The sequence below is a fragment of the Pleurodeles waltl genome, chromosome 11 (genome assembly GCF_031143425.1).
Source record: "Pleurodeles waltl isolate 20211129_DDA chromosome 11, aPleWal1.hap1.20221129, whole genome shotgun sequence".
Lineage (NCBI taxonomy): Eukaryota > Metazoa > Chordata > Amphibia > Caudata > Salamandridae > Pleurodeles > Pleurodeles waltl.
The window spans coordinates 348,888,232-348,901,377 of record NC_090450.1 but is presented as its reverse complement, the minus strand read 5'-3'; the positions used below and the strand labels follow the sequence as shown (position 1 = coordinate 348,901,377).

General features: G+C 45.3%; 1 protein-coding gene across 1 annotated transcript in view; it reads left to right on the top strand.

Annotated features, from left to right (window-relative positions):
* Positions 1–13,146, top strand: part of PPP1R7 (protein phosphatase 1 regulatory subunit 7) — a 150,500-nt gene that overhangs the window by 75,690 nt on the left and 61,664 nt on the right. Inside the window, exons 7-9 of the mRNA XM_069213646.1 lie at positions 4,255–4,371; positions 4,653–4,757; positions 12,192–12,278. Of these exons, the coding sequence (XP_069069747.1) occupies positions 4,255–4,371; positions 4,653–4,757; positions 12,192–12,278 (309 nt within the window). The remainder of the gene's footprint in view (positions 1–4,254; positions 4,372–4,652; positions 4,758–12,191; positions 12,279–13,146) is intronic.

The following is a 13,146-nucleotide window of genomic DNA, read 5'->3' as shown; positions in this document are numbered from 1 at the left end:
CGGTCAACTGTCACCATGGATGACAAAGAGAAGAAATCTCTCTTCAAATCCAGTTCAGCAGAAGGTTTACACTAATAGTCCTCCTTCTCACTATTTTTGTCTTTATCCTGTTCCTAAGGCTTCACACTTACATTTGTAAAAATATTACTTCAAATACTCTGAAGGACAGAGAGAGGAAATTGTCATATCTACAGAATAAAGAGAATTTCCCTTCTCATAAAGGGAGTGGCCCACCAAGCGCTTCCACAAAGATAGCTCAGAAAAAGAGACTTGCACAGTTTCCTGAATTGGATTTATTTTGCACAACACTTTGAGTCACCTCCTTAAAAACTAAATCTTGAGCTGGAAAACACCCCAGAAGAGAAGAAATTTTGTATACGCAAAAAAAGTTACTTTTTTTTTAAATTCTTATGATGACCAACCTTCTACTGAGAGAAAAAAAAAACCATAGAAAGCACTCCATCAAAGAATACCTCAAACAAGACCTTGTTGACATTGATACAGTCGACCACACCATCTACTACAGCAGGACTACCACCTCAACAATAGCATGGTCAACGACAAGCTGTGACAGTATTTGCCTAACCTGTGTTTTACATTAAAGGCTCCATGAGGCTTTGTTCACAGCTCTGGCTGTGAACAAAGAGAACATTGGAATGTTGGCGCTGCGGGCTTTTACCGGCCAGTAAAAGCCCGCAGCACTCCATTGTTTTCAATGGAGCTGGCAACGTTCCAGTGTTCTAATATGGCTTATTCTATTATTTCCAAGGTGAATGTATAGCATGGGGAACTTCCACAGGGAGATGATGGAAGTGTAAATAAAGTAGACGTCTTCATCATTTGAAAGGAAGACAACCTGTCCAGTCAACCAAATCCTTTGGAAGATATATCCCATTGTCATTCCTCATTGGAAAGGAATGCCCAGAAAGTCACCCCTCCAATGAAGTCATTGTAAAGGCAATGTTTCCTTTATGACTTTTAAGGAACAGCCATCAGAGTCTATGAAAATGTATACCAATCCTGGATTTAGTCTGGTCTGAAGGGCCGTAGCTAATGCAGACACCTGTTACAGTTCCATCTGTAATATGATGTCTGGAGGAAAAGTGCAGACCGCTCCAGATTCAGCCCCTGACAGACTGGCAATCCGAAGCTGGGCTCGGTTACATCTCTGGCTGCTCGTCGGAGATCTAAGAACCCTATTGCGCCATCCTCTGTCCCCCCAGACAGGTAATAAATAAGACAACAATCTGGGCCGAAGGACTAATACAATTGTAGCGTCTTCTAATTAGGCAACCAAAGCTGTAGCAGTTCCAAGATTTTATAAACTCTTGATTTGGTATGATATTGCACCATTGCTTGATCTTATTCTAGAGAATAAAAAGTAGACTGCTAAAGTAATCCTCAGTGAGAGAGAAATTACTTCAGCAGCCATAATTGATGCTGCAGTGGATTCCTCAAACATAAGGCACGTTAAATTTATATTGGTTTGTATCACATATATTTGCACAGACAATACATTACTAACGCAAGACTTCCACAAAGTGAAAGAAAACATTATTTTCCTACACGAAAATTCCATTACGTGAAAACAACTCAATAAGGAGATCCATGCCAATTTATAAAACAAACACTTATCTTTACATACTTTTAGGCACCAAGATCATCATGAAAAAGGTAAGTACGTTTTGAGTGATTAATTTTTATGGATTTGAGAAATCCACAATTAGTGCAATTTCTGAGGCGGTAATGTTATCCTATGGAGGAAAGGCATATAAGTATATGGAAAGGTACAAGGCAGCACCAACAGGTCACTTTGAGAGTTTACGAAGATGGCTCTTTAAGTAGTGGGCCAAAAAGATGTACAATGTATAAAGAGTCCAATCAAACTCCAGAGTAATTACAGAGGCACAAATGACACCCCAAATGCTCTTTTGTGGTAATTTTGTTGTGGGAAGTAGGCATACCCCGTCACAGAGTACCTAGGTATGCCCTCTCAAAGATGGCTACCTCTGGAAAAATGGTGTTCCCCTCTGCTTAGCCCACCTTACAGGTGATACTAGCCTGGAGGTGGCACGCCTGCTTTGACAAGCTAATTTTCCGGCCTGTCCAGGTGCAAAGTGCGATCTGCTTGGGGTGGGGGGAAGGTATTTCTAAGGGTAAATTTGAACTCAAAGACAGCATGGATCAGTCTGACACCAGAGACAGGAATGAAAATAATGGGCATGCTGGCATCTTGCATCCCACTCATACCTCAAACAAGACTGCACATGCAACCCATACAAAAATGGCTCAGCAACAAATGGTCACAAGCCATGGGAAGATTTAATGGTTGTCTCTGCAAAAATACAAAGTGATTTACAATGATGGAACGCAAGCAACAGAACAATAAGTAAAACTTTCAGGTTAACAGCTCCCACAGTAACTATAACAATGGACGCATTCCACAAGGGGTGGGAAGCATGATTGGACAACGTAAAATTCAGGGGACTGTGACGTCAAGCATGTAATCATGCCGGAACTCAAGGTGATCTTCCTGGCACTAAAAGCATTCCGGGAGCGTGTAAGCACAGACTGTGTTGATCCGGACAGACAATGCAGCAGTGATGTTCTACCTCAGGAAACATGGGCACCAAGTCATTTCAACTCTCACAGCAAGCACAGGAGATATGGAGATGGGCAATGCAAGCAGGTACAACCCTGCTGGCAGTACACCTCCCGGGACACAAGAACATTGAAGCAGACAGACTAAACAGACAGGCAAGTGTCTCCCACGAATGGGAACGAAACCAAGAAATATTTGACAACGTCTTCAGGAGAGGGAGCATACCAATCATGGACCTATTTGCAACCCCATAAAATGCAAAATATCAAGACTAAGTCCATATACCCACACCGGCAGTCGAAGGGGAATGCCCTGTCGATAAACTGATCAGGGAAATTTACGTACTCCTTTCCACCGATATCCATAAATCCCCACCCCGATCCCAAGAGTGCAAGACAAATTCAGGCAAGTCAGAGTTGGCACTCATTCTCATTGCCGTGCAGTGGGCCAGACAGACGTGGTTGTCAAGGGCCAGATCATACCCTTGTAGGCATCACAGGACCTCTTAATGCTGCAAAACAGAAAGGTATGTCACCTGGAACAAACCACAGACTACCTGGCTGCATGACTCCTGATTACCTTGAGTTTGAACACCTAAGACTTACACCCCTTTTCCCCCTTCAGTACAACCCCCTCTACCCTCTGCCCCCTCCTCCCCCCATATTCCCCTTTACCCGAGAACAGCTAAGGTCCTGAGAGAAGCAAGAAGGTAGGGCACAAGAAGATGCTACACGACCAAGTGGACCGGATACATGCACCGGTGCAAAGACCAAAACATGTGACCAACCCAACTCCCCGAAAATGAGAGGGTTCAAACAGGCAAAATCCACAAAGCATTTGGAGAAGATGAAGCACCAAACAAAGTTGCCAAATGGGGGGTGAGGGAGTTGGGGTGAGGGGTCACCGCCTCAGAAGATGACCAAATATGGATACCTCTGGGCGCAGGTCTGACATTATACAAGGGCTGGATTTACCACCAAACATCCACCCCAGAGAGTGGGGGGTGCATCACACCAGGAGTATGGCTACGACTGTGTCAAAATGTACTGGTGTGCCCTTGTGAGAAATCTGCTGGACAGCCACCTAAAATGCAGGCACGCAATTAGAAAGCACTGTTGTCTGGACATGGGCACAGAAGCTGATGCAGCAGTGTAACAGGCAGTTTTCTGAAACTGTTTCAATAAAGGTGAGCGTATTTCCCCCTTTGTTATGTATTATGATGGATATATATATTGCTTACTGTTCTGATTCAAGCATGTGAATAAATAAGTGATCTAATGTTAGTGAAAACATTAGTTACCTGTGACTCCAGTTCCCCAAGGTTAGGATCTTTCATATATTTACATGCAGCTCTCTTTGCTTCCAGTCAGAGGCTCATTCATTACAAACACTTCTCCCACGAGTGCTTAGAAATCTGAGCTATGGCATATATGGCGAGTAGGAGAGCTGACACTTCCACCTTGTTCGCTGAAGATTGGGTTGCTACAAATTAGTTGAATGTGCTACTAAGCAAACGATGTACCAGGTATTCCCAACCTAACCACTTTAAATGACTCAAGCATGAATATAGGAAAGATTCCAATATTGACGAACTGGTAAGAAACTATTTGTTTGTTGTTGTATCATCTAACTACAAGTGTTTTTATTTTTAGGTAATTGAAAATTTGGAGACACTTAAAAACTTGGAAAGCCTATTTTTAGGCAAGAATAAGATCACACAGATCCAGAATATGGATGGATTAACAAATTTAACTGTGCTCAGCATACAGGTAAGAGCCTGTTTCTTTCTGCTAACTTAATGATATACTTCCCTTGCCTCTTTCCTTCTCCATTCTGCCCTTCTCTCTGTCCCCCCCCATGCATTTCTCTACAGACCTCTCTCTGTCGTGCACCCACCCCCTGCTTCCATTTCTCTCTTCCCCTTGTTTCCCTTTCTCTTGTCAACTTTCTTGCCCCCTTTGCTCTTTCCACCTTTTGAATATCTATGACCAATCTGAGCACAATTACACGTCACAACATTAGTGTAGAAATTATTATTCTTATCTTCCAGAGTAATCGCCTTACAAAGATAGAGGGCTTGCAGAACCTGGTCAATCTGCGGGAGCTCTACCTGAGCAACAATGGCATTGAAGTCATTGAGGGTCTGGAGAACAACGTAAGAGTCTGAAATGTTTTTTGATGTTGAAATGCATTAGATTGGATCTTTTGAAGTGAATTGCAAAGTGCTTTTGTAGCATGTGATTAAAAAAAGTTAATTATCCTACTCTTTGTGCAAACTGTGATGGCACCTATTTAATATAACTTCAAATCAATGACAAGGTTCCCAAAGTGTTTGACAGAACTATTTTCTTAATACTGCAGAATAGAAACTGTCGCCATAATTTACAGGCACAGCTGCTTGCGCCTTTGAAAGGGCACACTTTCTCTTATGTTTCCTAATGTGAAATGACAGCAAATAAATAGACGAACTGTTTGAATAAAATGTTATTCTGTTTTTCTTTCAGGGGATCTCCATTGATAATTCTAAGTGCTGAATAATCTATGTACAGGATCCTACAGCGTTCTTCCAAAGAAGACCTGTTTTTTATTGTAGGAAGTTGGCTCTGTATGTGCTATTTCAAAGTAAGGAATAGCATGCACAGAGTCCAAGGGTTCCCCTTAGAGGTAAAATAGTGGTAAAAAGAGATAATACTAATGCTCTATTTTTGTGGTAGTGTGGTCGAGCAGTAGGCTTATCCAAGGAGTAGTGTTAAGCATTTGTTGTACATACACATAGACAATAAATGAGGTACACACACTCAGAGACAAATCCAGCCAATAGGTTTTGTTATAGAAAAATATCTTTTCTTAGTTTATTTTAAGAACCACAGGTTCAAATTTAACATGTAATATCTTGTTTGAACGGTATTGCAGGTAAGTACATTAGGAACTTTGAATCATTTCAATTGCATGTATACTTTTCAAGTTATTCACAAATAGCTATTTCAAAAGTGGACACTTAGTGCAATTTTCACAGTTCCTGGGGGAGGTAAGTTTTTGTTAGTTTTACCAGGTAAGTAAGACACTTACAGGGTTCAGTTTTTGGTCCAAGGTAGCCCACCGTTGGGGGTTCAGAGCAACCCCAAAGTTACCACACCAGCAGCTCAGGGCCGGTCAGGTGCAGAGTTCAAAGTGGTGCCCAAAACGCATAGGCTTCAATGGAGAGAAGGGGGTGCCCCGGTTCCAGTCTGCCAGCAGGTAAGTACCCGCGTCTTCGGAGGGCAGACCAGGGGGGTTTTGTAGGGCACCGGGGGGGACACAAGCCCACACAGAAATTTCACCCTCAGCGGCGCGGGGGCGGCCGGGTGCAGTGTTAGAACAAGCGTCGGGTTCGCAATGGAAGTCAATGAGAGATCAAGGGATCTCTTCAGCGCTGCAGGCAGGCAAGGGGGGGCTTCCTCGGGGAAACCTCCACTTGGGCAAGGGAGAGGGACTCCTGGGGGTCACTTCTGCAGTGAAAGTCTGGTCCTTCAGGTCCTGGGGGCTGCGGGTGCAGGGTCTTTTCCAGGCGTCGGGACTTAGGTTTCTGAGAGTCGCGGTCAGGGGAAGCCTCGGGATTCCCTCTGCAGGCGGCGCTGTGGGGGCTCAGGGGGGACAGGTTTTGGTACTCAGTCGTAGAGTAGTCCGGGGGTCCTCCCTGAGGTGTTGGTTCTCCACCAGCCGAGTCGGGGTCGCCGGGTGCAGTGTTGCAAGTCTCACGCTTCTTGCGGGGAGATTGCAGGGTTCTTTAAAGCTGCTTCTTTGGATAAAGTTGCAGTCTTTTTGGAGCAGGTCCGCTGTCCTCAGGAGTTTCTTGTCGTCGTCGAAGCAGGGCAGTCCTCAGAGGATTCAGAGGTCGCTGGTCCCTTTGGAAGGCGTCGCTGGAGCAGAGTTCTTTGGAAGGCAGGAGACAGGCCGGTGAGTTTCTGGAGCCAAGGCAGTTGTGGTCTTCTGGTCTTCCTCTGCAGGGGTTTTCAGCTAGGCAGTCCTTCTTGTTGTTGTTGCAGGAATCTAATTTCTAGGTTCAGGGAGAGCCCTTAAATACTAAATTTAAGGGCGTGTTTAGGTCTGGGGGGTTAGTAGCCAATGGCTACTAGCCTTGAGGGTGGGTACACCCTCTTTGTGCCTCCTCCCAAGGGGAGGGGGTCACATTCCTATCCCTATTGGGGGAGTCCTCCATCTGCAAGATGGAGGATTTCTAAAAGTTAGAGTCACCTCAGCTCAGGACACCTTAGGGGCTGTCCTGACTGGCCAGTGACTCCTCCTTGTTATTCTCATTATTTTCTCCGGCCTTGCCGCCAAAAGTGGGGGCCGGGGCCGGAGGGGGCGGGCAACTCCACTAGCTGGAGTGTCCTGCGGTGCTGTGACAAAGGGGTGAGCCTTTGAGGCTCACCGCCAGGTGTTACAGCTCCTGCCTGGGGGAGGTGTTAGCATCTCCACCCAGTGCAGGCTTTGTTACTGGCCTCAGAGTGACAAAGGCACTCTCCCCATGGGGCCAGCAACATGTCTCTAGTGTGGCAGGCTGCTGGAACTAGTCAGCCTACACAGACAGTCGGTTAAGTTTCAGGGGGCACCTCTAAGGTGCCCTCTGGGGTGTATTTTGCAATAAAATGTACACTGGCATCAGTGTGCATTTATTGTGCTGAGAAGTTTGATACCAAACTTCTCAGTTTTCAGTGTAGCCATTATGGTGCTGTGGAGTTCGTGTAAAACAGACTCCCAGACCATATACTCTTATGGCTACCCTGCACTTACAATGTCTAAGGTTTTGCTTAGACACTGTAGGGGCACAGTGCTCATGCACTGGTACCCTCACCTATGGTATAGTGCACCCTGCCTTAGGGCTGTAAGGCCTGCTAGAGGGGTGTCTTACCTATACTGCATAGGCAGTGAGAGGCTGGCATGGCACCCTGAGGGGAGTGCCATGTCGACTTACTCATTTTGTTCTCACTAGCACACACAAGCTGGTAAGCAGTGTGTCTGTGCTGAGTGAGGGGTCTCTAGGGTGGCATAATACATGCTGCAGCCCTTAGAGACCTTCCTTGGCATCAGGGCCCTTGGTACTAGAAGTACCAGTTACAAGGGACTTATCTGGATGCCAGGGTCTGCCAATTGTGGATACAAAAGTACAGGTTAGGGAAAGAACACTGGTGCTGGGGCCTGGTTAGCAGGCCTCAGCACACTTGCAAAGGCAAAAAGTCAGGGGGCAACCATGCCAAGGAGGCATTTCCTTACATTTATGTTCCTGTTTTACATGAAAAGGCCAAAATTGTGTGAAGAAAAATAATTCAACAGTCTATATGACAGGCTATTCTGGGCAATTTCATTTATTTTATAAAACTCAAGTTTTTCTTTAAACCTTACTCAACTCCCTGACCCAGAGAAATACTTTCTAGCATCCCAAGCACATTTTGCGATCTGCTGGGTTAACAAACACTGCAGGGGCCTTCACCTGCCTATTGCGGCGGACAGGCTTGACATAAGAGGACTGAACACAACACTAGCCATGTAGCTCCCTAATACTCAGGCTTATTGAAACTGTATGCACTGGCCATTTACAACCTTGGCAAAACTTGCTGGCTTTCAGATACGTACTCCTTTGAAATGTGACTGTTGACTAATTCCACACTGGGTCCCACCTTGGACACAGATGCCACTGACATTAAAGAGACTGGCGCTTGCTAAAGTCTGACAACTACTTGATGCAGGCACATTTATTTCCCAGGAAAATTGTCACTTGCTATGCTACGTTAATGCGTCTCTTCGCTCCGTCTTTACCTCGCTTCGGTTTCAAAACTCTTCTTTCTGTCTTTTGCTCCAACGACTGTATTGCTTTTGATTTCGTTTTCTCACATTCTCACGTTGTCTCACTCAGTCGGTCCGAGAACCGACCGCATGCCCTCTGGGGCGACCTCACCCGTTTGGGCCTACCTCACCAAATGGCACCGCACACTATGCTGCGCTGATGGAATGGATGCAGTTTCAATTCTGTCCCCAGTGCCACGCAAAATTCCAAAACACTGACCAACATCTGGTGTATAACCTGTGCCTCTCCCCTGTCCATCAAGAAGCCACTTGCGACGCCTGTAGACCCTTCAAATCGAAAAAGACCCTTCAAGACTGAAGAGCTTGTCGACTAGAGATGGCGCACAAGACTGTAAGAAACTCTGGACATCCTCGGGGGGAGCACGCTCAAAATGAGCCAGAACAGGAAGAGGTCTTCTCCATCTAGGAGTCCAACTCCGATATTCAGTCAGATTTCAAAAGTTACGAGGTGACATTGGCGCAACTCGTAAGTACCGTGGTCCCTCCTAACCCCTCTAAGACTTCCAAAAAGCCTTTTACTAAGGTCGCCGGACTGCCAGTGCCACCAGGTCATGGTTGGTTCCGTAAAACAGGCTTGGATGAACCGCCCTCAGGCTTAGCATAAAAAATTCCCAAGGCCAAGACATTGTCTTCGGCATCGACCTGGGCATCTTTGGTCTGAGATATCGCTACTTCCATCGGACCTTTGGCACCGGCCACTTAGGCACCGAGCCGAACAACAACTTTGGTGTCGAAAACCAGGAATTAGACGTGGTCAGAACCGAAAGACACTAGTCAGTCTTCGACCACAGCATCTCCTGTTGAACCCATTTTGGAGACCATGGATACTCGTCACCGCTGCCTCCACATCCAGGAGGGTGCAGGTAGCTTTATTGCTCCCCTCCATCACCTTCAAGAGGAAATGATCCTTTCAGGAGGCGCTGGATACTTCACTACCTCCAAAAAAGACTAAGGACAAAGCTGCCACCACTATTCACAGGCATTTTACTCTTCCTTCTTAAACACCTTAACCAGCTCCACCCGCCTGCTTCTCCTCCGCCATGTGCCCTCCTCCTTATTCACCTGCCTCTCCTACTGCAGGTGCTTTACCCCCACAGGGTTCCCCTTTATTCACTGAGGGAGATTTGGGTGACACAGCAGGACCCAGACCCATGGGACACAAATGACTCTGATCCCATGATCTCCACTGATCCGGATATATACTCTGCACGACCCTCACTGTCAGAGGATGCCACTTCCTACCAGCTGGCAATAGCTCAAGCTGCTGCATTCCACAATGTTGAACTACATAGGAACCCCATTGAGCAAGACTTTCTTTTTGATACCCTAACGACCACACACATAGATATCCAGTTTCTCCCCATGTTCCCTGGCATGCTTCGTCAGGCAGACGCAATTACTAAGGAAGCAGTCCGCTCTACGGTTATCACCCCTAGAGTAGACAAAAAATACAAAGCTGCTCTTTCTGATCCAATTTACATAAGATCACAGGTCCAGCCAGATTCTATTTTGGCTACCTCTACATGTAAACGGAACAATAGTCAGGCCACAGGAAACGCTTCTCCCCCAGACAAGGAGAACAAAAAGATTGACTCCGCAGGTAAGAGTGGCTGCGCAGGCATCCAATCATTGCCACATCGCCAGCTCACAGGCTTTACTTGCGAGGTATGATCGAGCTGAATGGGATGAGATGGAGGAGCTCTTCCAGTATCTCCCAGATGAGCACCGAAAAAGGGGACAACTTATCGTCACAAAGGAACAGAAAATCAGTAATAACTCAATCAGATGTACCCTAGATGCCACGGACACGACTGCAAGCAGTATCAACACCAGCATCCTAGTCCGAAAACATGCCTAGCTTTGAGGCTCAGGTTTTAAACCCGAGGTACAACAAGCGGTATTCAATATGCCCTTTGACAAGGAGCATCTTTTCGGCCCTCAAGTGAACTCCACCCTTGAGCAGCTGAAAAAAAAAAAAAAAAAAAACAGACCCGCAAAAGCCATGGGTGCTTTATAGACCCCCCCCCCCCCTCAAAGAGGTATTTTTCGTCACCCCACATACAGAGGTGGTTACAAACTGAGAAGTACAGAGGGCTCCACCTCACAGGCCAGACAGCCTTGCAATTCATACTTTTAAGGCTTCTACAGAGGAACCTATAGAGGTAATAATAGCACCTGAGGTAGAGGCACGAACATCACCACCCACACCTTTGCTTCAACATCTAAATAGTGACTACTTTCCACCCCCTACTCCACACCTGTCGGGAGAAGACTTCAACATTTTTATACACTATGGCTCAACATCAGTTCGGACCAATGGGTCCTTTCCATTATCCAACATGGTTAATGTCTGTAGCTCATTACCACTTCTCTAAACATTCCACCTCACTCTCACAAGATCTCCCCAGAACACCTTCTTCTCAAACAAGAGGTACAATCCCTTCTTCTCAATTCTTGCCAATTCAGTCCACCCCACTCTCTTCTAATATCAATCCACCCCATTCTGCTCAAATCCACCCCACTCTACTCAAATCCACCCCACTCACTCCAAACCACTCAACTGCAATCTAATCCACCCCACTCCACTGCAGTCTACCCCACGCAAGTCCAGTCTAATCCACCCCACCCCACTCCAGTCTACTCCACCCCAGTCCTGTCCCTCCAATTCACCCACCCCAATCCAATCTGAGGCCCCCCCAATCCAGTCCCCCTCACCCCATTTGAGTCTACCTCACTCCAATCCACCCACTCCAGTCCACTTAATCCTCTCTTTCCAATACACCCCACTTTTCCCCAATCCAATCCATCCGCTCTACTCCAGTACACCCCAGTGTCTCCATCCACTCCACCCTATTCCATCCACTTCACCACACTCCACTCTGATGCTGCACTTTATGACACTCTTTGCGACTGAACTTCAGTCTACTCAAACACTACTCCAAGAAATCCACTCCACTACACTCTACTCCTCCATGACACTCTGCTCCCCATTCCACTCTACAACACTCCACTCTACGACATTCTACTCACCCGCTCCACTCTGACACTAATCCCCCCCACCACTCTACAAAACTCTACACCACTAACTTTTAGCCATGCTGAACAGCAGCCACACTGGTGTACCACATGGTAAAAACACATTGCCAAAGCCAATAGCTCTTGTACAGACGAGACCTATTGGCTTTGCCAATGCTTGTTAGCTTCACTGCTGGTGCTGCCTATTGCGACACGTTTGCTTTAATTGTTTCTGGATGTGTGTGATATATATGTGTATAGTTGAGCAGCAAGGTTCTATCTGCATGTTTATTTTACACTCTGACATTTGCTTGCTTATAATCAATCTCTCTAAAAAAGATATGCTTTACAAACATTATTATTAGACCACTCACATATGAAGCTATCCAAATAAGTGTCTGGATGTAAGTATTCTGTGTAGAAGCTTTATTTTTTATTTTTTTCGACCGGGGCCTGTGGTCGCAAAATGAACAATACCAGATAATGAATTAGCATGTAACGTGCCTGAATACCTCTCTAAACTAGTTGTGAAGCAAGTCTACAGACATGCTCTCATAATCCTTTCTTGTTGTATTGTGCTTGGAATATCTCGCTATAAATTGTGCACACTCCATCACTTCAAACCTAAAAATGCACAATTTATAAGCATAATGCCAAAGAGTTACTATATATCTTGTAACCTAACATAACTGCCTGGCTTACAAATATATATTCTGTTTGTTTTCATTAGAGTAAGTTGACAACCTTGGATATAGCGGCCAACCGAATCAAAAAGATAGAAAATGTTTGCCACCTATCTGAACTACAAGAGTTCTGGGTAAGTGACGAGATCTTTTGAAGCTAAGCATGAAGGACAGTGGTATAATAAACGGTTTGTTACACACCTTGTATTCAGGCTATATGTTTTTTTACTTTTTCTTTAATTTGTATAGTTGTATTATTAGCTTACTGTAGAACATGAACTAGTTCAAATACTCATAACAGTAGTTTTGGAGTTGTTTGTTGCAGATACACTTACTATGTACTTTTGTCATCCAGTATTAGCTTTCAAATACAGTAAATTGTTTTTTCTCTGTTATGTGTGCCCTGTACATCGTGGGTTTCTGGGAAGATGTTAGCCATTTGATGCACACCTGAAACAGAGTCCATCTCTGATTTTATATTTCTGCCATCTGGTTTGGAGTTTACCAGTGATCCATGAAAACACTGGGTACTAGGAGCAAAAAGTGAAAACAAGAGAGGGGCTGCAGAACAGAATTCAGATGCCAAGTAGACAAATTTTAGATGAATCACTGCTGAATAACATTCCCTTTTGTAGGCACTTACCTTTGTAGCCTGAGCTTCTAGGCCATATGAGCATGACTGGGGTGTTGGAAATTGAAAATCCACTATATAGGAACTCTCTCTAGTTTTGGAAAGAGGATCGTGATGTTTGTAACCTGTTTACTAGGCGATCACGTAATAGACAATAGCAAGACTTGTAAAACCTTTTAAGGTGTAAGACTGACGAGGTGTAGACATTTGGTACATTACACCTTAAGAGCTGAAATGAACACGTCTGAGCCACTTTAAGGCTCCTTTGGAAAGTGGTGTGAAGACATTTAACGTGGTTGGAGGTTTTGTATCCTGAGCAATTGATGAAGAGGACTGAATGTCATCCTGTAGTGACGAGACAGAACACTTAC